The sequence below is a fragment of the Natrix helvetica genome (assembly GCF_964273705.1).
Source record: "Natrix helvetica genome assembly, chromosome: 2".
Classification (NCBI taxonomy): Eukaryota; Metazoa; Chordata; class Lepidosauria; order Squamata; family Natricidae; genus Natrix; species Natrix helvetica.
Window position 1 is genome coordinate 45,740,349 of NC_138552.1, and position 25,664 is coordinate 45,766,012.

Consider the following 25,664-nt stretch of genomic DNA (forward strand, 5'->3'; position numbering starts at 1 on the left):
TCTGCCCCTGCTGGCTGTTGTGCCAGACGACTTTTTTCTGGTGGTTTTCTGGGGGTTTTCTTGACTGTGCTGGCAGGTGGTTGGCGTGGTTGTGGAACTGGGGCTGGAGCCCAGCATGTAGATGCCCGGTGGCCAAGCTGACCACAACGGTAGCACTTTATTTTGGGGCCCCAGGATCGCGGGGTTGGCGGGAGCTTTTCAGTTTGCTGCCTCTGCGTTCGGTGGGCTAACGGTTTTTTTCAGGGGTTCTGGTACCTGGCTTTGGATAGTTGTTAATCTCGTGGTCCAGTATGATTGCAGTGGTGTACCATTCTTGGATACGATCTGGAGTCCCCCTTACGGCACAAGCTTGTTTCAGTTTGGGATCTAAGGCCTTTTTGAACGTATAGACCAATAGTCTCTCTGGCCAGTAACGTAGTCTTCCAGCTATTCTCCGGAATTCCCAAACTAATTCTTTGACCGGCCGACCCCCCTGTCGTAATTCCTGGATCTGGTCTTCAGCATCTACCTGTTGGGCCACATCGTAAAATCGGGCCCACATCAGTTGGATGAACCCCGTTATGTCATCTAACTCAGGAGCTGCTTCTTCATGGAGTTCCGCTATCCATTGTGCTGCCTCTCCTTCATTCATCCCCTCTGCTATTTCTTGGATCAGTTCTCGATCCGTCAGGTATTGTGGGCCTACTTGGTCAACGTATGCCAACACTTGATTCATAAAGTAAGCTAGTTTGTCTCGGCTGCCATCATAGGTTGCACGGAACCTTGGGGGTGTGGGAGGAGGAGGGGGTGCTGGTGGTTGAACCGGAGCAACCTGTCAGCCTGCTGCTTGGGGTGGTAAGCTTCTTTGTGGGGCCACACCCATCGGTTGGGTAAAAGTCTGCTGAGGCATTGGTGGGGGGGGGGGGCTGGGCCCTGTGGTAGTCCCAGTCCCTGGCTCTGCCTCTGAGCAGCTATTTGGGGTGGCGCCATTAGTTGGGAAGGGGCAGGCGTCCACTGGCATTGAGCCCATCCATGACCCGGGAAGAAAGCCCAACCTGAATTGGCTTGATTGATGGGTCCAGAGCCATCGCTTTGCAGAGGGGGGGAGGTGAAAGTGTTCCAGGCCCCTTTCGGCTGGTTAAGTTTTACTTCCCAACTTTTTTTCACTCCAGGAGGGGGGGGGTGCTGATTCGCTGATGGCTGTGTGGAAAGACCCAAGGTCTCCGCTCCACTGCGCAGCAGTTTCTCTGCTGGGAAAGGATAATGTGGGCTTTGCTAGGCTCCACCCGGGTGGTTCTGGGGGCCCCAGGGGTTTTTGTTCACTCACATTTAGGCGTCGGAATTGGTCGGGAAGGCCCATCAAAGACTGGCTGCGTGAGAGCGACTGAGATCTCCATTCATTTGCTCTTCTTCCCATGCTCCAGTCGTCTGTCAGAGCTGCCTTGGGGGGCCCCTCTCCTTCTAGCAAGCATTCCTGAGAAGCAATAAATCCCGAACCTTCCTCCCGCAGATCAAACTCCGTCTGTGAGGGATATCTTGGTTTCGGTTTCTTTCGCCGGGCGCCCTGCTGAAGCTCCCTTTGCTTCGCCTCTGCTTGTTGAACCATTTCTTTAGAAGGTGCATAGATGGTTTCGACAAAAATAAGCGATCCATCATCCTTAGCTTTCTCTGCTGCATTCTTTCCTTCCTCCATCTTCACTGAAATTTCATCCTGCCCAAGGTTGGGTCAGAGCTGGGATTCAGTACCCCGATGAAAGAAAAAATTTTTTTAAGGGAGAGTTGAAATAATGTCAGCGTTCCAAATATCATGCAGAATTAAATCATTGTCCAAGGCAAAGTAGTCCTTAAAACTCCAATTTAATAAGACAGGCATGTTGGCATTAAGCTGGTGAATTTCAACTCTAATGTACATCCGGTGAATTCACCCAGTTAAAAGTTCATCATTTTTCCCCACACCCCATAATTCATCACATGGTCCAATCTTCATCTTCCACGCTGGCATGTACACCCCTCTTCTTCCGGCCAGGTGTCGAGGTGCGGAGACAAAAGACGACCTTGAGCTCCTAAGAAATTCATAACAATACATTCCACAATCCTACTCCTTTCTATTCCCCCCTCCCAACTACTATACCAATGAAACAGCATAATATATATATGTTTTAATTATGTGGCAGGCCAAAGATCCTAAAAGGAACAGAATTACAGGCCTGACACATTCACAGATATGAGCACACTTGGAGAAGGTATTTGTATGAGGAACAACTGAAAGATTGAAGATTGTTCAGCCTTAAAAGGAAGCTGGAAGGGAGATACGTTAATGTCCTCTAAATATTTAAAAAGCTATCATGGCGATAATGGAGCAAAATCATTTTCTGTTATTTCAAGGCAGGATTAGAATCCCAGAGGGGAAATCGCAAAAGAAAGAGATTTTGGTGAAACATTAAGGGAAATGTCTTAAAGGTCAGAACAAGTATCAGTGAAACAGACTATTATTCTGGATGATGAGTTTTTGCTGTCTAGCAGTCTTAAGCAGATGTTGAGCAGGAAACAGGACCGAATAAATAAGATTCCTTTTTACTATTTGTTATTTTATGAAGTTATACTGTGTGCTTACATTTCTGATAGAAAGCCAGAAAATACTCCTGTGATTAAAGGATGGCAAATTGTGACTAATACACTGATATTGACTTTCACAGTCAACATTTGTTGGGCTTCAGGTTTAGTGAACATGGTGGTCTAGACAACAAATTTGCTGATGTTTTGTTGACAGCTGTGGCTGGCATCTTCAAAGGCAAAGGAGAACCATCTCTGCTCAGTAGCCATGGTCTGTGTTGCCTCTGAAGATCCTCAACCATAGTTGAGGATCAACTATGTCAAGTCAAATGTCAGGAAATCTGTTGTTCAGATCATGCTCAATCCTGAAGGCTAACTCTGCACAAAAATGGTGACTGTTTCATACAATTTGGATTTAAAAATTTGATGCTTACATTAAATTTCCAATGCTTAGCTAACTGGTAATATATATATTGTCCTTTCTTTCTCAGAATAAAATCAGTCCATCAATAACTGTTAGCACTTTTGTTTTATGCTTGTATTTCTTAATATGTTTCATTTCTATCTGATACTTGTGCTGCCTTGACAGAACAGAGATTAAGCCTCTATGGAAACGCCACCCCAAACCTTCCTGATAGTCAGATTGTTTGAAGATATTTTTGTACTCTTAAAATAAAGCTTTGAAAAGTGATTTAAAGCATTTTCAGATTTAATATGACTGCAGATCAGGCAATAACCACATCAAGTAATGCATGGGAAAGTTAGAGGGGGGAGTAGAATGTGTCCATTTCCCTTGTTTCAGTTTCACTCATATGCAATGACCCACTTATACAAGGCCTATGTTTCCTGTTCTGTACTAAATTGTTTTTCATTTCTTGAAAACATTATTTACAGTCTTGCATAAGGAATTGTTAGAATAAATATAATTTTATATGTACTGTATTTGTTTTAATTAAATTGCCATAACACATACCATTGAGTGGTACCATATGCTGCTCATAGACTGTCGTTATTGAAGTCTATGAGCCTAAGTAAAGCGCCTGGGATAGGGGAAGTAAGGAATTAAGCAATTTGGTCACAGTCCCCTAATCATGAATCTATAGTAGGTGAACCATATCTCTAGCCAGAAAATTCTAAGCAAATTTAATCCAGTTAGTTTCAGTGAATTGGATAAACATGATTGACATGTACACAGAACTTACTTTAGTTCTGATGGACTTTTCATCACTATATACTTTCATCTACATAGTATAGCATAGCAGTACTATACAATATTAACTAGTACTCACTACATTAACTTTTTTCTACTTTGATTGTCAGAGGCTCTCTGAGAACTCAGATGGAGGCACTTTCTATCATCCTTTGAATTAGCAATATTACCAGTTGCATATGGAACATTCTACCAGGCATGTGCTTAGCAGCTGCTGGATCCCAAATCTCCCCCAAATGTTTCTTGGTGTTCAAAATTAAGAAGCATAAAAATATTAATTGTTAGTTGAATTGGTCATTGAATTACGAATATATTTTTGAATTGAGGGGGGAAAGGATTTTTGTATAGTTTCCTATAGCACAATTATGCAGATTTCACCATTAGTGTTTCTGCCGGCTTGTGAAGAACATTGTAACTTGTTTAGGAAAATTGCTCTAGTCTGCTAGATGCAACACTATGTAAGTATTACATTCTAATGCACTTTGACTTTTTTTAAATAATTCATATTTATTTATAATATGACAGACTGCTTAATGCATAATTGAAGCAGATATCTTAGCAGTTGCCTGCAGTGAAGTTGTCTGCTGATATTAATGGTATGGGGGGAAATCCATATGTCACTGTTAATAAAGTTGGAAGAGTTCAGATGTATAAATGCTGAAGAGTATATTACAAGTTAATATGTGTACCTAAACATTTCAGAATAATGTTAATCTAGTTAGTTACTCTGCGCACACTGGCCAATTTTTGGCCTTTTGACTTCCGGTAGGCCAATTGGGGCATTTTTCACTCTCCCCAGGCTTCAGGAAGCTTTCCTGAAGTCTGGGGAGGGCAAAAAACCGCCTGACGGGCCTACCAGAAATCCGGAGTCTTCAGTGAGGCCCACGCACTTGTGCAGGGGGGAGTGGGGAGGGGGCTGTGTGCATGCACAGGGGGGAGGGCATTGCATTATGGTTATGGGCACGCACACATGCACCTCACAGAAAAACATTTGCCATCACTGCTCTAAGTAAGGCTACAATAAGTCTAATTTTAGTACAAATGATTTCAGGGCTATATAATAAATACATTTCTGCATGTTTTGCTATGGGACTATTCTGCGTATTAAGTAAAATCACATTATAAGACAAAGTTTTATTTTTGAATATGAATTATACTTCCCTGTAACTGAGCAGAGGTGTCTGCATATAAAGCAAGTTTATGTTTTATTTTATAAAATATAATGCAGATGTAATCTAGTACAGTATTTAATGAATGCTTGCTGTTTGTTACTCGTATTTTTAAATTTTGCTTCAAAGCACTATGCTTATTAAAGACAAAAACCTCCAGTAATATTTGGAATGTATAATAGTTTTTTGATAAGGCCAAACAGATAATAGTTTTTTGATAAGGCCAAAACTTCTGCAGCATGAGCTAAATCAGTGCATTTTGGAGTGGAGACATTAATGAAAAATTTCAGTAGATTCAGAGATATTATGACCAGAATTTGCTTACGTATTTGTAGTGATTGCAGTTTCATTTTATAAACTGTGTCTGATCTTAGTGATATATTTTAAAAGAAAATGTATTGTGTTTTAGTAAGAATATTTGAAGCAAGCTGTACTGAATGATGAATTTGCTTTCTGTGATTTCCTTAAAGGTAAAGGTAATGGAAGAGACTTTGGCACTAGTAAAATTTAGTGATCCACTTATCATTTTGCTAGCTCATCCTTAAAACCTATTCTTAAGGTAGTCTACACATCTGGAACAGCGGGTGGCTCTAGATCAGACCTGTCAAACTGGATACCCCAGCCACGCCTACCCTGGCTCCGCAAAGGCAAAAAACTTCGGGATACATCACAATACGGCCCGTGATGTGATCAAGTTTTACACTCCTGCTCTAGACTATAGAATTCCCACTTTGCAAGTAGCTTTCTGTTGATGTAATGTTATATCCATTCTGAATTGTATGCTCTCTCTAACCTTATCTATGATCATTCATTTTAATTATGAAGAAATCGCCAAAGAATTTTGATTCATCCATTTTTTTATCAGCTATTACAGCAGCCATTTGAGTTGTTACTTTACAGATGCATTGCAAATAGTTTCTTATATGAGAACCATAATATGAACCACATTTTTTATCAACTATATGTAAAGTAATCAAAAACCCAACACAGCTATTTCAGTTACTTTTTGTGTAACATGCTGCTTTTGTGTTTCTTAGATCGAGTTCAGTTACCTAGAAATATGATTGAAAACAGCATGTTTGAGGAAGAGCCTGATGTGGTTGACTTGGCTAAAGAGCCTAGCTTGCATCCTTTGGAGCCCGATGAGGTAGAATATGAACCAAGAAGTTCTCGTCTTCTTGTACGTGGTCTTGGAGATCATGAAATGGATGAGGATGAAGAGGATTATGAATCGTCATCAGCCAAACTTTTGGGAATGTCTTTCATGAATAGAAGTACTGGTCTGCGAAGTAATATGGCTGGTTATAGGCAACGTTCAGATGGATCGTGTTCCACTCCATCCGTAAGGACCACAATAATCTGTGCAGTTGTCCTTGTGATTGCTGTCTCCGTAATAATGGCGATCTATCTTCTCCCCAAGTGCACTTTTACCAAAGAAGGTTGTCACAGCAAAAACCACACAATGGAAGATATATATCCTTTGGCAACTAATGGGAAACCATTTCCATGGGCTCATTTTAGGCTTCCAGAATTTGTTATTCCAAAACATTATGATATTTTTCTGCAGCCAAATCTAACCACAATGAGATTTACAGGTTCTGTTCAGATAACTGTGGAGGTTATCCAGGCTACTATGCATGTTATACTTCATAGTTCAAAGCTTAATATTACCAAGGTAACATTTGCTTCACTGGGTTCAAGCCAGCCAAAACCAGCTGATTTCCTGGAATATCCAATGAATGACCAGATTGCAATCATAGCTCCAGAAGCTCTTCTTGCAGGGCATAAATATAACATCAGCATAGAGTATTCCTCCAATTTATCAGATACTTACTCTGGCTTTTACAAAATTGCCTTTAAGAATAACAGCTCAACAAGGTAAGATTAGAACTAATTTATTTTTTTACCTTAACTGGGAAAAAATGATATGCATCTATTTTTGTCTTAAAATTGCTAAAAAAATAATTATCTCCACCCTTGGCATGCTACCTAACAACCAACAGAACAACACATCTGGAAAAAGGTTACACATCTCTGATGCACTGTAACCTCATTTTCTTCCTGTTGATTTATTTTCAGATTTCTCTTCATACCAAAATATCTGGCTTCCTGATTAACACATAAAGTAGCTAAAATAATTATACCCATCTTTATAGATTAGTTTTAATATTATCTATATTGCTGAATATTATGGAATCCTATTGTAGAAATAAAGCACTATTGTTTATTTAGAAGCAGAACATCTTCCTGGCATGCAAAAAAAATTCCCTGATTTAAATCTGGGTATTTTCATGGAAGTTTATTGCTGTAAATCCAGAAAGACTGCTGCCAATCAGTATTAATAGTATTGTACTAAATTGGAGCAAGCAGAGCATGTTTATGGCTGGACCTTATGCCCAAGTAGTATTAGGCCAATGAGCTGGATGATATTGGCAAAGTGTGACAGTCTGATGAATAATAAAGAGTGAAGTGCAGATAAAATGTAATTTGCTGAATGAGGGGTTAAATACTTCACCAACCTATTTGGCATTCATCTGACTGAGAAAAAGTGAATCCCCTTATTCCTTGGTTAGTATTGGCATGTAGCAGTTTGACAAATGGAGAATTGGCTCCCATCTACCTTGCTTTACTTTGATAGGAATTCTGTACATTCGTCTGCACTATTTATGAACACCAGCCAGACTGAAAAGGGAAATATGTACAGGTGAAACACAAAAAAATTAGGATATCGTGCAAAAGTTCATTTATTTCAGTAATGCAACTTAAAAGGTGAAATTAATATATGAGATAGACTCATAACATGCAAAGCAAGATAGTTCAAGCCATGATTTGTCATAATTGTGATGATTATGGCTTACAGTTCATAAAAACCCTTTTGCACGATATTTTAATTTTTCGAGTTTCCCCTGTACATAGTGACATATATGTAATGGTAAATTTTGAACACAATGAATTTAATAACCTTAGTACTGGTAGTAATAAATGTGCCCTGTCTAGTTTTCAGGTAATTATTTACAAAAATACCTGAATAATAATGAAGGATTTTTTGGTTGTTAATACAAAATTTATTTTGTTGAATACATGTATTGCCTTGTAATATTTCATGAAATAAGGATAAATAATTCTTTTCCTTGTTGTGGATAATATACAGAAAACTTAATTTTAAAATGTGTCTATATATGTAATTGTTACTGTTAGTATGGCTAATACCAAATGCAATTTGCTGATCTTAATTGTTAGGAAATCCAAGGCATAAGATGGACTAAGGTAAAAAATTACAATGTATTGTAAATATAAAGATTTCTTGGGAAGATACTTTTAAGTTTAAAAGTTTTCTTGAATGAAGTGTTATGAAGACCACTTCTTTGTATCAATTCCCTGTAATCCTACATATTCATAAAGATTTGGTATCCTAGAAATCTGTTAGGTCCTTTCAAGAATGTAGATGGCGTAGCATTTTACTTTTTTGAAACAATTAAAGTAACATGGTTAGGATTATATTTTTCTCTCCACATTTTATTTCTGAATTATGTAACATATATAAATTAAGCAGAAATCAACTTTGAATGTTTTTCTTTTTATCAGTTGGCTTGCAGCAACTCAGTTTGAGCCCTTATCAGCAAGAGCAGCATTCCCTTGTTTTGATGAACCAGCATTCAAAGCCAATTTTCAAGTAAAAATCAACAGAGAAGATCAATACATTGCTCTGTCAAATATGCCAAAGGTATATAGTTATCCATACCTTTTTGTGGTATGATGTTTATGCAGTTACATGCTCATGAACTGTGCCACAGGACAGGAAAATTGTATTACTTGGTAAAGGACTTTATTTTATGAATTTATGTGTCTATTAGTTATAGTTTTGTATTTCCACAATAATAAAGGTAAATGTAGCTTTAGAAGATAAGAAAAACTAAAAGATTGATTTAGTCTACTTTCCACTTTCCCTCGGAGGCTAGCTAGATTGCCCTGGGAATCCCACACATAGGACATGAAGGCAGTATATTTCTCCTTTTTGTCAACAGAATTAGAAATTCCATTTTGTAAGTGACTATGCATTTAAATGGATTGATTTTTAATTATTGTAAGATGTAGAAAATAATATCACTGTAGTGCAGTGATATTCTGCTAAATGGAAGGACATGGTAACACCCCCCCCCCTCAAAAAAAGTGGCTGACAAACCTGCAAAATTAGATTTCAGGATTAGCAGGAAGATGGGTGATCAATAAAAGGGTGAGTTTTGAATATTGTGATCTTTTTTCCAAACCTAACATCTGTGCATGTTAGTTGAGCCATATAGGATCCCACTATGCTAAAAGAACAAAGAAGTAGGTTGGATGCTGGTGGTCAGCTATTGAAGAGTGAAAATGTGAGAAGAAACAGAAAGTGGCTGAGAAAATGATTCAAGTGTTGCGTTTATTAGAGTTTTAATGTTGCTGAATAAGAGTCAGTTGAATTGGTAGGACAATATTTTACAAAAAAATGAAGGCATGATGAAATTGGTTGAAATAGGATTGGGACTAGACAGAAGATTGAGAGCACTGTAATGGTGGCCGTTGATTATAAAATGAAGGAAAAAGTGAGAAGATGGGAAAAGACCAGGATTCACTAAAATCCATGCCAGTGTGGTTCAGAAGTAGCTGTTCAGTCTGGGTGGAGAAAAAGTAGCTGGGGAAAGAATAGCTGAGGAATCTTTTCATTAACAACATCTGGCCTAGGCGACTGAGAAGGCTGTAGAAAGAGAGTGTTCAGCTGGTTGAAAGGCCAGAATTCTGATTGCCTGTAATAAGTGAGATCAGTTTGTGGTACCAAGAGTTGTAGACCATAGCTATGGATCCTGCCTTGAGTAGGTTAGACACCAGGAACATAAAACAGATTGTCATTGGGGGCACAGTCATTAAGGAAGTGCCACAAATGATTGGGTGGTTTAATTTTATGTCTTATTCAAAAAAAGAGACCCTCTGGGGGGAGAAGGCGAGAAGGAATCAATAGGAAAGTTTGAGGATAGAAGAGGTTGATAGGAAAGTGGGAAAAATGTAATGTGAATTTGTACAGGTACAGATTAGGTGAAATCTGGCTCAATAGCAGTAACTGAGAGGGATCTTTGCCTGGACAATCACTTAAATAAGAGCCAACAGTGTGCTGTAGCTGCCAAAAAAGCCAATGCAATCCTAGGCTGCATTAAAATAGAGGGATAGAATCAAGATCAGGTGAAGTGTTAATATTGCTTTATAAGATCTTAATAAGACTGCACTTAGAATACAGCATCCAGTTTTGGTCACCACAATGTAAAAAAGATGTTGAGACTTTGGAAAGAATGCAGAGAAGAGCAACAGAGATGAATAGAGCTGGAGGCTAAAACATGAAAAATGGTTGCAGGAATTGGATAGTGAAAAGAAGGACTAGGGGCAACATGATAACAGTGTGCCAATATTTGAGGGGCTGCCACAAAGAAGAGGGGGTCAGCCTATTTTCTGAAGTACCAGAAGGACGACAAGAAGGAATGGATGGAAACTAATTAAGGAGAGAGGCAACCTCCGGGTACTTCATCATGGGGGCTCTTAAAAAGAGATTGGACAGCCATTTGTCTGAAATGGTATAGGACAGTGATGGCGAACCTTTTTTGCCTAGGGTGCCAAAAGCACATGCGTGCGCGCTATCACAAGAACTTGAGTGCCCACCCACATAACTTAATGCCCCCTCTCACCGGTGTGGACCGCGCATTTTTGCGCAAGGCTTCCTCGCCACTCCTTGCTCTGGCTGCTTCCCCTTAGCTAACACCCAGTGAGGGGAGAAGTTGCTCTGCCACAAACGGGCAGAGGTTGGGGTGGGGGGATGCTCAAGTGTGCTCCTGTGTCAAAAAACCTTCCCTTATCATGTGTAAAGATTGGGCCCTTTTTATTATGGCAGGTGTGAGTCCAGTTGCTAAATTCCCCCCTTCTATTAAAGAGGATCCTGGGCACTAAAGTCAATAGACAAATGAGGAAGGGAGCTGCTGGCACAGGGGAAAGACAAGCGGCAAGCAAAGAAGAAAAAGCAGCTTTTTTCCCTTAAGGTGGCTGCTCTGTTTCTCTCTCTCTCTCCCCCCCCCCCTCCTGCTAGCACAGAGGATCCTGCCTGGTCGCTGCAATCCAAAGGGAAATGAGGAAGAGAGCTATCTGCATGAGGGAAAGGCAAGCAGCAAGGAAATAAGAAAAAACAGCTTTTTTCCTTCAAGGTGGCTGCTCTGTTGCCCTTTTCTCCATTTCAGCACCACTCCATGGAGCCTGCCCCACCCAGTATCGCCCAGGCCCTCGCTTCTCCCAAGCATTTCTTTGCCTATTTAATTTCCCCTCCGTAGCATTTTTCCATCGTGTTTCTTGCCGTTTTGGACAGGAAAACAAAGTTTGTGGGACTAAACCCCCCCCCCCAGGATCCCCCAGGCAGGATCCTTTTTAGTAGCAGGGGGGGGAGGGGGAACAGAGCAGCCAGCATGAGTGAAAGAAGCCTCTTTCCTTGCCGCTTCTCCCCCCCCCCCCCCGTGCTGGCAGCTCTCTCCTCATTTCCCTTTGGATTCCAGCGATCAGGCAGGTTCCTTTTTAGTAGATTCGCCATCACGGGTATAGGGTCTGCTGCTTGAGCAGGATTTGGTCAAGAAGATCTCCAAGATCCTTTCCAACTCTGTTATTCTGTAATTCATTTGCTGGTTGAGGCTGTATCACCACTATATGTTATATATCTTCATCCTAAGCCAAGCAGTGGGAATCGACCTAGGGCTTGGAAGGCTATAGTAATTTGTTTAATGTGTATGTGTGTGTGTATTTTGGGGAGGAGGGTGGACTTTGAACTAAACTGAATCCCATCATAGTTTGATTAATGGTTGTCCGGATTTAAAGCCTTACATGGCTTGGAACCTGGCTTCTTAAAGGAGCATTTCTTCAAGTGGACCGTACACATACAGTACACATGTTGCAATCTGAGATGGAGTGTTCTTTCTCCCCCTTACGGGATCAAAGGGGAAACAAGGACATTTTGTTTCTCAGCTTTGCTCATATGCCTTTCATTAAAAATCTGGGTGACTCCATCACTTCTGACAGCTAGAGAAATGTTAGAAACTGAGATGTTCAGAAAAACATTTGATTATGATATATCTCTGGGATGATATTATTAATTTTATTTTAGTAATTTATAAAATACTTTGATTATTGTAGATTCTTAGGGTTTGCATTACATAAATTTTATTTTTATTATACACCATCATGAATCATTGTAGAGTGTACCACTATAGAAATATAGTTAATTATATATGATTATTGGATTTATGGTATTTCTGATGATAGCCTTTGAAATATGAAAAAAAATAAAGCAAAAGAGTTAGATGTTTAAATTTTCTTTGCTAATTTGTATACATTTATTTGAATTTAGAAATAATTACTATACTATAAAATAGAAATACAATGTATCCTGAGACTTTTTTTTGCTTTATTTATTTAATTAAACGACTGCTTGGGTATCAAAGTTTAATTATTGTTTGAATGCAGTGCTAGCTGATTAGTAGTTGATTAGTAGTGGGATTAGACTGTTCTTGGAAATTTTATAATGCAATTATTTGGCACCCTAACAAATGTTCCCTAGAGTGCCTTTTTAACTTTGCCTTCCATGTAGCATCATTTTGTGCATAATATGCCGTACTATGGACTACCCTGATCTTTTCAAGTGAAATTGAAATAAAAGCAAAAATGGGGAGACTGATAGTTAATCCTTTATTAAATTGTTTACACAATTTGCTTTCAAGCTATGAGCTCTTGTTTTTCAGTGATGGTTTGCAAATTTGGCATCATTGTTGCTCTTAATAAACTATATATTAGGTTTATGTAATGCACTGTAAGAGCAGTCTTTTGAAGGAACCCTAGTCAGGCTGAGATCATATCATGAAATAAATTGTGTTTGTTTAAAAGCATAATGCAACCAAAAGATAAGTTGAATATTAGCAGTGGTTCCTGCTAATACTGCTAATACTCTCGATGAATATTTCTTTCTCAGTTAACACATTCATGAAGCATATCACATACAAATCTTTATAAAATCAGTGCTTATTATTTTTGGTCTAACTCTTGCAGATGAACTTACTCTATATTGAACTAATGTTTACTTCTTAGATTAATTGATATAATTTTAATTTGCTAACTGTTGGGTAGTGCAGTCATAGGAAATAACAATGTTCTGTACATTATGTTCTGCGTATTAGCCATTTTCCAAGTATCTCAACATAGAACAGATGGCTTCTATGATTTATGTTCCAGGACCTGCAGCTTCTGTTTACATAATTGAATTCTGATCTCCGGTTTGTATTTCCAGAAATCAAGCAATCTCTTGGCAAATGGATTATTTCAAGATGAATTCTTTGTGAGCTTGAAAATGAGCACTTACCTAGTAGCTATCATTGTTGGAAACTTCAAATGTACCAGTAAGAAAACAAATGGGATTCTGGTAGGTGGGCTTTTTTGTTCCTTTAACCCCTCCAAAAAAGTCTCCCTTGTTTCCCAGTATATTATGTTACACTTCTTAGATTTGAATTAGTCATGTTCACTAGCTTGTGTCATTGCACCACTGAAAGTGGAGTTTTTTTTGACCTGACGGTTAGCTTGGTAGTTGCTTTGTTTTTGATCATATCAAATTATTACAACATTCAGTAGTGTTCAGTGTTAATCTATTTGCTCATTTGTCAGGGCTAGAGGAGAAATGTTAGGAATCATCTTGAAGAAAGTTCCATTTGCTGGCCTACTCTGTCTCTGAAGAGACAGAGTCATGTAAAGCTTTTCTTTAGTTCTTATTTTACCCACTGCTTCCTTTTATTTCCACCTGATGAGATCTATTTTTATCTCAGCCACTCCTGTTCATGCTAGTTGAAGGAAGGGGAGAAATACCAAACTTGTCGTCCAGACCTGAATTGTGAACATGTATATATTAACATCATAGAAATGGCTGCTGTGCTATCAGGATATAAGTCTTTAGAAATGAAAAAAACAAGGAAAACATCTTGCATTTTGTTTTATAATATGCTATACAAATGGATCTAAGACAATCTTAACCCTTTTAAAAATCATAAATAATGAAACTTGGTTATCTGTGTATCTTCTTATTAATGCTAGCTTATCAACTATTATAGAAAATATTTGGTTTTTTTTCACTTAGTAATGTAGACAATGAAAAACTGAATGCCATTGAAACTTTCCTCTGATTTATTCTCTCTTTCCCATTATGCCAGGTATCTGTTTATGCTGTACCACAAAAGCTTGGGCAGACTGAATATGCTTTGAACACAGCAGTGAAGCTACTTGAATTTTACCAGAATTATTTTAACATAACATACCCATTTAACAAAATAGGTGAGAGTTTGCTTATTCTTATCAGATTCAACGTTGTATCCTTCCCTTATAAAAATATTTTTAAAGGCAGGGAGAAGTTGAATATACTGTGGAATTTTTAGACACGTTGTTTAGTAATCCATATATTAAAACATATATTTCAATCTGGAGGCAATAAAGCTCTTATTAATTTTGTAAAATGATTTAAAAGGCTGGTATGCAGAGTCTCCAAATGATGTCAGACTTCTATTACTTCCTAAGCTAAGATGTGCTCTCCTATTGCCTTTTTTTTTATAAAAAAGCAAAGATATTTAGAAATAATAATCAAGGCAAATCAGTTAAAATAATTAATAATCTGAAGAAGTAGTTGCACCCAGATGGAAATTATGAAGATTTTTTTAAATCTTTCTGCATAAAGAAATAAAGGTTAATTTTTCCTACTGTGCTCTGAACTATATGAATCTTATAAATATGGTAATTTCAAATGTCAGTCCCACACATGATATATTTATTGATGTATTGATTTAATGCACGCAAACCATTTCAAATGGCAAAGCAATTAAAGGAAATTTCTAATAAACAAATGATAAAACAATATAAAACAATAATCTCAAAACAGCATTCCATAAAATATCTTCATTAAAGGGATGGAAGAGAGGATAAGGAACAAAAAACAAAATAGTATTTCAACATTCATATCAGGAAATCCTGAAGGAAGAGTAAGTTTTTATCAGGTTGCTAAAGATTTTATAGCATCCCCCCCCCCACCTTTTGCCCCTTTGAGTTAGTGCTGTTTTCTGGTAACTGACTGGATTAGTCCCTACGGTTTTCTTGGCAATGTTTTTCATCAGCGGTTTGTCATTGCCTTCTTCCTAGGTCTGTGAGTGACTGTTCTAAAATTACCGGCCTGTGCCCAAGACAGGAATAGCATTTCATAGTCTCCCAGTTTCTAGCCTGGTGCCTTAACCACGTCACAAAAGCGACTGTTACAGTAATTGCCTCCTAAATTTCAAAGGGAGAAAACCTTCCAGAATATGGGTAACCACACAAAAGCCACATATGAGCACCTGCCAAATGGCACTCAGCAGCTCTCGGTACATGTAGTAGTATCTCCCAGTGATTTCAGTGACCACACAGTTCAATAACACAATGAGGTGATTGTTTATCTAAATAGCATTGATTCAGACAGACAGCAGTAGTATAACTTGCACAACACTTTTTTGGGGTTGGTGAGGAGTAGCTTGTGTCTAATGCCAAGTATACACATGGTTAAAGAGAATTCCTAAAGAGCACAGCTGATTTATATCTAATCTCAATAAAACTAACCAGAGTTAATGGCAATAAATAGAAGTGTAGGTATAATGAGTAATTGAGAAGGGAGCAAGTGGTTTTAATCTTCCTTTTTCTACTGGGTTATTACTGTTATTAATCTTAACAACTCTTTGTTTAACCCTTAGGTAGAGTTAAGGCTTCCGATAGTTTTTTATTTGCTAGGAAACAAAAGAGGAGACTGCTGTTGCTTTCATTTCACCTGGCTATAGGCATCTCATAGGTTGGCCATTTGGGGAATTGAATGCTGAGGTTAAATAAAACTTCAGTTTGGCTTTATACTGTGACAGTATTAAACATTACATTATACTGTAATATAATGGGAGTGCAATAGGAAATTGTGCAATATTTACTTATTTATTTTATTAAATTTGTATGCTGCCCATCTTTACATAATGACAGTAAGGTATTTTGATATTTTGTAAGCAAGAGGGACTGTTCTTCTCCTACCTCCCTCTTTGATGTCGGAGTCCAAGTGCTCCATCCTAGGTCACTGTTTGTTTGTTTGTTTGTCTCTGATAGTTGCCTTTGGAGAATTTGCTTCCATCTGAATGGAATGTGATATTTTGGAATGTTGACTCAAAGTACCTATTTTTTGGATTGCTTGTTTTATTTTTTGAAGCTACTATTCTTCCCTCCCTCCTTTACACCTGGGTGCATTTTTAAATGCTTATGAGTCAAGGTGCCCCACTGATATTTTGTTTGTTTGTTTGCAACACAATAAAGTAATAAGTATTATCACATGAAGTAGAAACTTTGAATTTGTTCTATTTTCAATTTATTTTTTTTATTTGATTTCTAGACCGCCCCCTCTCCCCAAAGGGGAGTATATGTATATGTGTTGTGCTGCTGTAAAGGTGTTTTCCTTTTGAGCATTTGGTTGTTGGGCATTTGTGGCACACGTGCCCCTGCGAAAGCATGTGCCTGCAGTCAGTTGTATCCTTCCTGCATTGGGATCTGGATCCTTCATGGGTCCTTTTAAATGCCATCCCCATTCCCTCCAGGAATTGGCACTCATTTGGTAACTCAAACTGCCAGAGCAATCCTCACACCTTTTGTGCTGTTAATAGGCCAATCAGGAATAACAAAAGATAAACACTGCCAGAAAGGAATCTGTCTATGTTAGGGTATATGACTGTTTTACAATGTAGTTAGATTATATGACTAAAGTAATTATAATATTAAGAGCTTTGGCATAAAGGTAAGAGAAGCAGTCTGAGGAATTGTGACAAGTCATGATTTTAACTTTCCTGTGGCCATTGTGTATTGGGGGGTGTGTGCAAAGGATTTTCTAGCTCGAGGCAACTGGACGAAGAAACAAACCCCTGGAGAGGAAACTCCACACAGAACACTTTCTCCCTCCCTTCCTCTCTCTTTCTCCCTTTCCTTCCTCTGATTGGCTGGCGGTGAACTGTCACCTGAGCCCAAAAGCCCAGGGTAAAAAGTGTTTCTCCCAAAAGCCCATGAGGAAAGGCCTGGGACTAATGAGACAGGGTTGTTTCAGTTTCAGTTTCAGTTTATTAAATTTATAAACCGCCCCCTCTCCCCGAAGGGACTCGGGGCGGTGTACAGACAATAAATATATAATAGACAACAAAGCAAAACACAAAACCCCAGACAAAACAACTTAAGCACACAGTCTGTACAGTATCCATAAACTAACTGATAATTAAAACCAATTAAAACCAATTAAAATACCCCAGAATTAAAAAATTTAAAATGCCATGCAGGAAGGTCAGGAATAGAATTGTACTTATAATTGCGATTGGGCCAGGCCAGCTAATTGGAACAAGTGGGTCTTGAGTTTCTTACGGAAGGAGCGGAGATCAGCAGTAATTCTAATATCGGGGGGGAGGTCGTTCCAGAGGGTTGGGCCCACCACAGAGAAGGCCCTACTCCTGGGCACCGCCTGCCCGCATTGCTTAGCGGATGGTACCCGGAGGAGTCCCTCTCTGTGAGAGCGGATTGGTCGCAGGGATGTGTGGGGAAGGATGCGATCCCGCAGATAACTAGAACTTGGCTGGAATAAACAGCTAGGGTCCAAACAGCGGAGGTGAGAGGGTAATGGCTGGGGGCGGAAACCATGGGGTGAAAAAGGGAAGGTGAAGGGTAGGAGGAGAACAGTCCCATTCCGAGCAAGAGAGACTTCTATTGCATTATTGTATGATTAAAAATAGTGAATGCCCAAAATTGAGCATTTTGAGAAGACACATTTATTTATGTGCCTGAAACATGTTTAAGAATTAAAAAGTTTATAAAAGATGTGAGATACATTAAATATTTAGACAAATTGAACATATGTTGTTTAAAAGTGACAAGAAGTTCAGCAGGGACAGTAGATATGTTCATGAAATTAAACATTTATTTATATCCCACGTTTATTATTTTTATAAACAACTCAAAATGAGGAATACACATAATACTTCTTCCTCCTATTCTCCCATAACAACAACACTGTGTGATGGATTGGGCTAAAAGAGAGTGACTGACTCAAAGTCACCCACCTGGCTGACATAATGTATATATTGATATCATATACAGTATATATCAGTATATTTTATTGAAAGATTCAATAGGCTTAGTAAATAGTGAATGCTGCTAGTGTATTTAAAAGAATTTTCCTTTTTTTCTCCAGATCTTGTAGCTCTTCCAGATTTTCAGGCTGCAGGAATGGAAAATTGGGGTTTGATCACTTTTCGAGAGACAGCACTCCTTTATGATAATAGTACCTCTTCAGCAATTGATAAAAAGAGAGTGACAGCAGTTATTGCTCATGAGCTAGCCCACCAGGTATGGAATATACTATTCTTTGTACTATAGATGTTTTTCTTTTTAAATAATCGAAATTCCAAAACTGGTAGTCTACAAGGAAGTTTAGCTTTTGCTATTTTTATTCCATAACACATTTAAATGGGAACTGGTTTCTTTTTTTTTCCTCTATGCGATACCATTTCTACCAAGAGTACATGGCATACAATATGGGAGCAGTAGAATTGAGAATTAACTTATTTTAGTCTTCCTCCTTTTATATAGTCAACATACATGAAAGTCTTAAGGAAAGAGAAGTGGTTTAAAAATTGCATACTAATTTGTGCACACACACACACACAAAACCCCACAAGAAGGAATCACAGGCAATAACAAATTGGAAATAGGCGTACAGGCTGTGGCTCAAGTTAGGTCGTTAATGTAGCTTTTCCTGTATATATTGTTATAGTATTCTAATCCTCTTCAACCAGTATTGTGATATAGCTAGAACAATTTGAAGCACTGTGTCAGGCAAGTAAGATGTTTCTGAATATTTTGGTTAATTGAATATTAACACACCATAAAGTATCAGCACAGGCACTTATTAAAAATCATATAGTCAATTATGTGGCTTTTTTTAAGCTGAAAAAGTATACATAGCCCCAGTACAAGCTTTTTGGTCTATTTCCGTTTGTAATGATTAATGTTATTTTGAGAAACGGATACACTGGTTTTTGAGAATGTTCCCTTTTTTGTTTTTAAGATAGTGATATGTTAGCCTCCTGGATGTCTTAAGCTGAACTCTTGGTATCTCTGGCTAGAACCAATAGACTGGAATAGATCTGAAAGTCTTAGTATATAGCTCAGCCTAGTGGTCCTTCTTTTGACACAAAAGGTAACAATAGAGTTACAATATGTGCTTTATGTTTCCAGTGGTTTGGTAATCTGGTAACAATGGAATGGTGGAATGACCTGTGGCTGAATGAAGGATTTGCTACTTTTATGGAAAATCTTGCCATGAAGATGGTCTTTCCAGATTTGTATACTGTAAGTACATGTAGAATTGGTGGGTTTGCATATTTCTCATGTATTGTTCTATGGGTCTAAATTCTTTTGACTTGATTTGTCTTTAGTCTCAGAAGCTAAAACCGATTACATTATTTAGAAATTTATTTGTGATGTGTATGACCTTGGGTGCACAAAGAAAGAGATTAGGAAACAATCAGATGAGAGGGAGGAGCCCCCAAAGGCTTAATAGTCAGAAGAAGAAACCTAAAAAAGACCCATCCTAATTGACCAGAGGCCTAAAAGTGGCACTGGGAAGTTTGTACCTTCAGCGTTGCAAAAATGATATTAATTATCTCAGGTAAACCAGACATAAACACAAGTAGATGAGCTACATGTAGTTTATTGTAAGGTGTCAGTAACAAAATCTTGCAAGTCTGAACATACAATTTTTTTGTCTCAGCAGGCTAGGCCCAGCGATGCACGGGCCTCCTATTTTCCCACCACTACTCCCAAGAACCCTGGCCTTCTTGCTCCGCCCACATAAGGCTAGAGAGACAATCCTTCTAAAGGATGGCCAGGAACAGGAACTTTGCTGGCTGACTTCCTGTTGCTGGTCATCCTGCATGCTCCTGGGCCTACCCAGCTGAAGCTTTTCAGCCCATAGCAGGTTTCATGTGCCAGTGAGCGCCCCTCAAGGAATGAGGGATTCAAAGCCCCTGAGGCACCCCTGCAGATTTACTTAATTACCACAACAGGAAGAGCTGGGGTTGTGGTCATTGACTAGCCACGTGGGTATCTTACTTAATAACCACAATAACCTATGACCAAAATTCCAGGTTTAATAGTGGTTATAGGTCGAGGACTACCTGAACCAGCTTGTTTTGCTTCTTCCCAGGCCCATAAAACTGGCCAAGTGATTTTGAGTCAGATGATATTTTTCATCCTAACCTATTCCACAACGTTGATGGAGAATGTAATGAGAAATATACCGTATTTTTCAGAATATAAGACATAGTGGAGTATAAGACGCATCTTAATTTGGGGGTAGGAAAATAGAAAACCTTTTTTTTTCCTACTAGGTACTCATCTGGCTAGCATCCTTAGTCTGATCAGCTTCAGCAGATAGTTTGCTGGTTTTGAGTGTGCACGCCTGCACACTTTTTATCCCCTGGTTGGGGATAAAAAACAGCTTCTAAAGCACAGCTGATCATCGGAGGGAGCAGCAATGAGAAAAGCAGGCAAAGCATGGAAGATTGCTTCACTCAGCGCCTCATTAGGACTGAAAAAAAGCTATAAGAGACATCCAAATTTTCAGCCTCTTTTGGGGGGGGGGGAATGCATGTTATACTCCAAAAAACTCAGTAATGGGTGTTTTGACCTGAACTCCCAGAGAAAAGGCAAGTTATAAATGTAATAATAAAATAACAATAATAAACTTTGTGATAAATACAATAATTTTAAAAAAATTCTCACAAGTCTTTTCAGATAATTAGAAAAAAAATCTTCTGATCTTTATTCACTAGTGAAATTTATCAAGTTTAGTTAATGTTCATTTTAACTTTAATGCCTTTTAATTCCTCAGGATGACATTTTTTTAAATCTGCAATTTAAGACCATGGAGAAAGATTCCATGAATTCATCTCACCCAGTTTCCCTTCCTGTCAACTCATCAGCAGAGATTGAACAAATGTTTGATATAGTTTCCTACATCAAGGTAACGTCAAATATCCTGTAAATGTGGTTTTAATAAAACTAAATGCATTTGCAAAGTTGATACCAATCTTATTTCAGATCACATTCTTAGTATGGGCAACAAAAGGTCAGTAGCTGAAAGAAAAAAAATATTTCAAAAGTGAATTTGGAAGGGAGGTGTTGCGAGGAGAATAGAATGGAAAATATATGCCCTACTGGGAACTATTTTTAATCTGATTTGTTTTAGCAGACAAATGCTTGGTTTTAGAAATATTTCTTTGAAAACAAAGAGTGTGAACTAAAGTTTTGTTCTCTCTTGACTGATGGCATACTAAACAGTTCCTAATTCCAGTGCTTTTTCAATGTTTTTGGATATAATATTAAATCAGGGATGGGAATTCAATAGAATTCAAATAATTCCATAATTTTGCAAAATAATGTTGGTGTTTCACCATATCTCTTCCTCCACCCGCACCCCTAATTAAAATAAGGACCAAGCCTTAGGGAGTTATAATGCCCCTTCTAATTGCAGTAAACCTGACTTGATCAGTAGGCTTTTGAAGGCCAGAAAACATTATAAAAATGTTTCTAAACTATAGCCTTTCTTTAAAAAGCTTCCTGCTCTAAATCATGTGTAGCATCATGAGAAGAAATCCAGCTTCATTCCATTCTTACATCTTTCTAGTTCTCTCTTGTCATCACTAATTAGTGTCATTAAATTCAAAACAGCTCAAGTTTGTTTCTCCCTTTTCTCCACTTTTCAAACCAACTCTTGCACATTCAAGTATAACCATTTCTGCTGGGTTAGGTTTTGTTTTAAATTGATCATCATGTTTTTGTGTAAATTGAAGTTAGAACTGTAGTTTTGTATTTAACTTTATAATGTATTTTTCTTCCAACAGGGATCGTCTCTCTTGTTTATGTTAAAAAACTATCTTCATAAAGATGTTTTCCAAACTGGCATTCAGAGCTATTTGCATGACTACAGCTATAATTCCACACACAGTGATAATTTGTGGGACAGTATGAATAAGGTAAATCTCTATGGATGCCTTCTAAAGAAGAAGATATAACAATCAACTAATATCAGCAATCAGTTATCCATATATTTTATATCTTTTTAGGATAACCCAATTACTATTTCCTTTAAAGGGTCTATTATTGGTTCCTCCATTAAGGAGAAGTTTATAGCCTCCTTGTTAAAAATGGGGATACCATCCTTCTTGAATGTAATAAGCTAAGCAAAGGTGAAGCAGACTGGTGTCAAACACACTTGACTATCATCTTATCTCTATTCTCAAATTAGTGTAAACATTCAGTTCCCCAGGACCAGTTGGCTAAATGATCCATATTAATAAATTAATTGTGGAATGAATGGTGTTTATATCGTCGTTTAATTTTACACATATTCACTTGTATTCTAGCCATCTCCATTATCTTTGCCTTCAGCTTAGCTATATACTGTGAAGCTGCCTACCTCGTCTTTAAAGGAAAACGCATTTTGCTCAATCATTTGGCTGTGTTACTTTCTTTATCCTATAAAGTACCATGTTTTTTAGATTATAAGACGCACCGGAGTATAAGACGCACCAAGATTTTGAAGAGGCAAATTTTTTAAAAAAAGTTTTCTCACTGCAGACCTCCCAAAAACGGCTCGTTTTTCACGGAAATGGGCCTGTTTTTTTTTTCAAAAAAAGGGCATGCATAGCCTTTAAGAGGTGTGTAAAGTGCTCGGGGGGGGGGGCAAGCAAAAAACGGCAGTTTTTTTGTCAAAAAGAGGCATGCATAGCCTTTAGGAGGCTTATAGAGTGATACTGGAGGCTAGAGGGGCAAAATTGAGCAAAAAACAGCCCATTTTTCGCTCATTTCTCCCCTTCCCAGCACCCAGGAACACTCTGAAAGCCTCCTAAAGGCTATGCACAGCCCTTTTGGTGAAGGGGACAGGGTTTCGGGAGGCAAAAAAATGCTATATTCAGTGTATAAGACGCACCCAAATTTTCAGCCTCTTTTTTAGGGAAAAAGGTGCGGTAATCAGAACTCTGGCAGAAATGCTTACCAGACACAATTAATTAATTAGGTCCACCTTTGCTTAACTTATTATATTCAAGAAGGATGGTATTCCCATTTATAACAAGGACACTAAATTTCTCCTTAATGGATGGATCAATAACAGACCGTTTAAAGGAATTAGTAATTAGGTTATCCTAAAAAGAAGACTTAAAATATATGGATCACCTATAAGTAAGTATAGATTAGAATTTTCCAGATCATTTCTTCAGATTCCAGGTTTCCTCAAAGGGGAGAAAGGTCATTTAGGTTTCAACTTTAACAGGAGAAATTGAATGGGAAAAGAGATTCTATAAATGCTACTTTTCACAACTTTTCTTAAACCATCCTTCTCCTGTATGGTTGTTCTTATATTCAGACATTACAGAGCCAGTGTCTGTTGTCTTTTGTAAAAAAGAAAAAGAAAGTTCTATCTCAACTCTCTTGCCTTGATTGTTTTTCCTCTGCAGGAGATTTGTTCAGCTTCTGCTTCTAGTTTTTGAGAAATCATTTGCCATCTGGTTAATTTGCTTTGTGGATTAGAAGATTTTTCTTTAAGCAGTGCTCTAATTCTAGCCACTAATCAGGAAGAAATAGGCCTCTGACGGTTTTTTCTTTGTTCCTGAGTGGTGGTTTAATTATGACTAGTAATTTGAAACAGCCTCTTTCAACTGAACTATTCTGGACTTTCAGATCTCAGGATTAGCAGTCAACATGGCAATTGGTGTATTGCAACTAATTTGTAGAGTGTCAAGTTGGAGAAGGCTGGTTGGCATATTATTCATGCAGATCCCATTTCAGAAAACTAAATTAGATTCCTTTTCAAAACAGAAATTATAAAAACTCCTTAAAGGTTGTACCATTCCATCACCCTGTGTCTATACTTCTTATGTATTCTCTGTTGTTATGAAAATGGAGAGTATTGAGGCTATTTTGCTGTTGAGAGCTATATTGCTTCTAGCTATCATCTTGAAGAGTTGAAGGAATGCTTAAAGTAGCATTTACTGAACGCTAGATAGCATTTCAGCTTTGACTTCTAAAAATGTGTGATCATGGCCAGCTACGCACTCTCAGCCCAATCTACCTCACAGGGTTGTTATTGGGAAGATAGGAGGAGAAAGGAGTATTATATGTTTGTTACCTTGAGTTACCTATGAAGTAATAAAGGCAGAATAAAAATCTAATAAACAAAAATTGTTAGAAACACTAGTAAAGTAATTATGTTAAACCAGCCATGATCTTCTCAAGGACTGTAAGACCACTGAAATGGTAGCAGCAATGTCCTGCAAATAGATGAAGCTGCATTAAGGGGTTGGCGACAGGTGTTGCTGTTTGTTTGCACTTCTGCACAACTTTTATTTATTGTGTTTCTAAAGCAGTATAGAAATAAGTAGAAAGTCTTACAAAGTAGAACTTGTAATATTAAACTATGATTAACAACCTTATATTGAGAATTATATTTCAACTACGTATTTAGCTCTTTATTTAATTACATGAAGTTGACACCACCATTTTTTGCATCTGTTTCTTAAGGTGACACATGGAACCCCTGATGTAAAAGCAATTATGAACACTTGGACAATTCAGAAAGGATTTCCATTGGTGACCGTCAAAAGGGAAGGGAAAAAAATCCTTTTGAAGCAGGAAAGATTTGTGCATAATACAGAACTGGGAGATCAAATCTTATCTTCAAGGTTTTTTTTTCCCTTTTTAATTTGCATAGTTTAATTTTTCAGCCCATGTTTTAGATTTTAAAAACGTAAAGGACTGATACATAGGATAAATATTAAATTATGTATATATGAGGGAACAATAGTTCGATGGAAATCTAATGAAAACTTTGTTACCTTTCTTAAATGTAGTTACTTGTAAATTGAGTTGAGCTCCTGGTGACTCCATGAATTCAGCTATATAGATTTCTTGGTAATTAGTTAATTCCTTTCTGCATTTAAAAAAAATCAGTATGGCATACCATCTGAGATTTCCTGGTAGTCCCCCACCCAGTGCTAATATAATTCTATTTAGCTGCTTAAGATGGGTGAAGGTCAGATTAGGTAAGTGCCATTACCTAGCTAGACCTGATCTTTGCCCTACTTTCAAAACTAATCAAGTGTAAGGATCAGACAGGCAACAACAATACTTGTCACGTAAAATGTCACATTAAATTGATAAGACAGAAATATTGCGAAGACAGGAGATTTCATTTGTATGGCAGAAACCATTTTTTTGTAAATTGCATTTTTTTAAATACCTGCCCATGAGTCTCTATCAATTTAGATTTTTTCCATATTGAGAAAGTACTTTAACTTGAAGAAGAATAAAGTACATGTAGGGAATGCCTATAGGGCTGATTCTCATAAGAACAAATATATCTCATAAGAACAAATATAATGTATAAATATTAGATAAGGGGATTTTATTTTTTAAAATTAAAAAATAAAATTAAAATAGAAATGTTTTGTATGTGACAAGTGTCAAAAGCACAGTTGTGATTTTGTATGTAACCTGAGATTGAATTACTTGATTCTCTCTAGACCAAACTCTGAATTCCACCAACTAGAGAATATCAGGAGCTAGACAAG

General features: G+C 37.7%; 1 protein-coding gene across 3 annotated transcripts in view; it reads left to right on the forward strand.

Moving 5' to 3' along the window:
* Positions 1 to 25,664, forward strand: part of LNPEP (leucyl and cystinyl aminopeptidase) — a 68,477-nt gene that overhangs the window by 22,985 nt on the left and 19,828 nt on the right. For all 3 annotated transcript variants that reach the window (XM_081944604.1, XM_081944603.1, XM_081944605.1), the window contains 9 exons: positions 5,949 to 6,789; positions 8,497 to 8,635; positions 13,250 to 13,381; positions 14,160 to 14,280; positions 18,224 to 18,378; positions 19,270 to 19,383; positions 20,927 to 21,058; positions 21,939 to 22,070; positions 24,616 to 24,776. In XM_081944604.1, the coding sequence (XP_081800730.1) occupies positions 5,949 to 6,789; positions 8,497 to 8,635; positions 13,250 to 13,381; positions 14,160 to 14,280; positions 18,224 to 18,378; positions 19,270 to 19,383; positions 20,927 to 21,058; positions 21,939 to 22,070; positions 24,616 to 24,776 (1,927 nt within the window). The remainder of the gene's footprint in view (positions 1 to 5,948; positions 6,790 to 8,496; positions 8,636 to 13,249; positions 13,382 to 14,159; positions 14,281 to 18,223; positions 18,379 to 19,269; positions 19,384 to 20,926; positions 21,059 to 21,938; positions 22,071 to 24,615; positions 24,777 to 25,664) is intronic.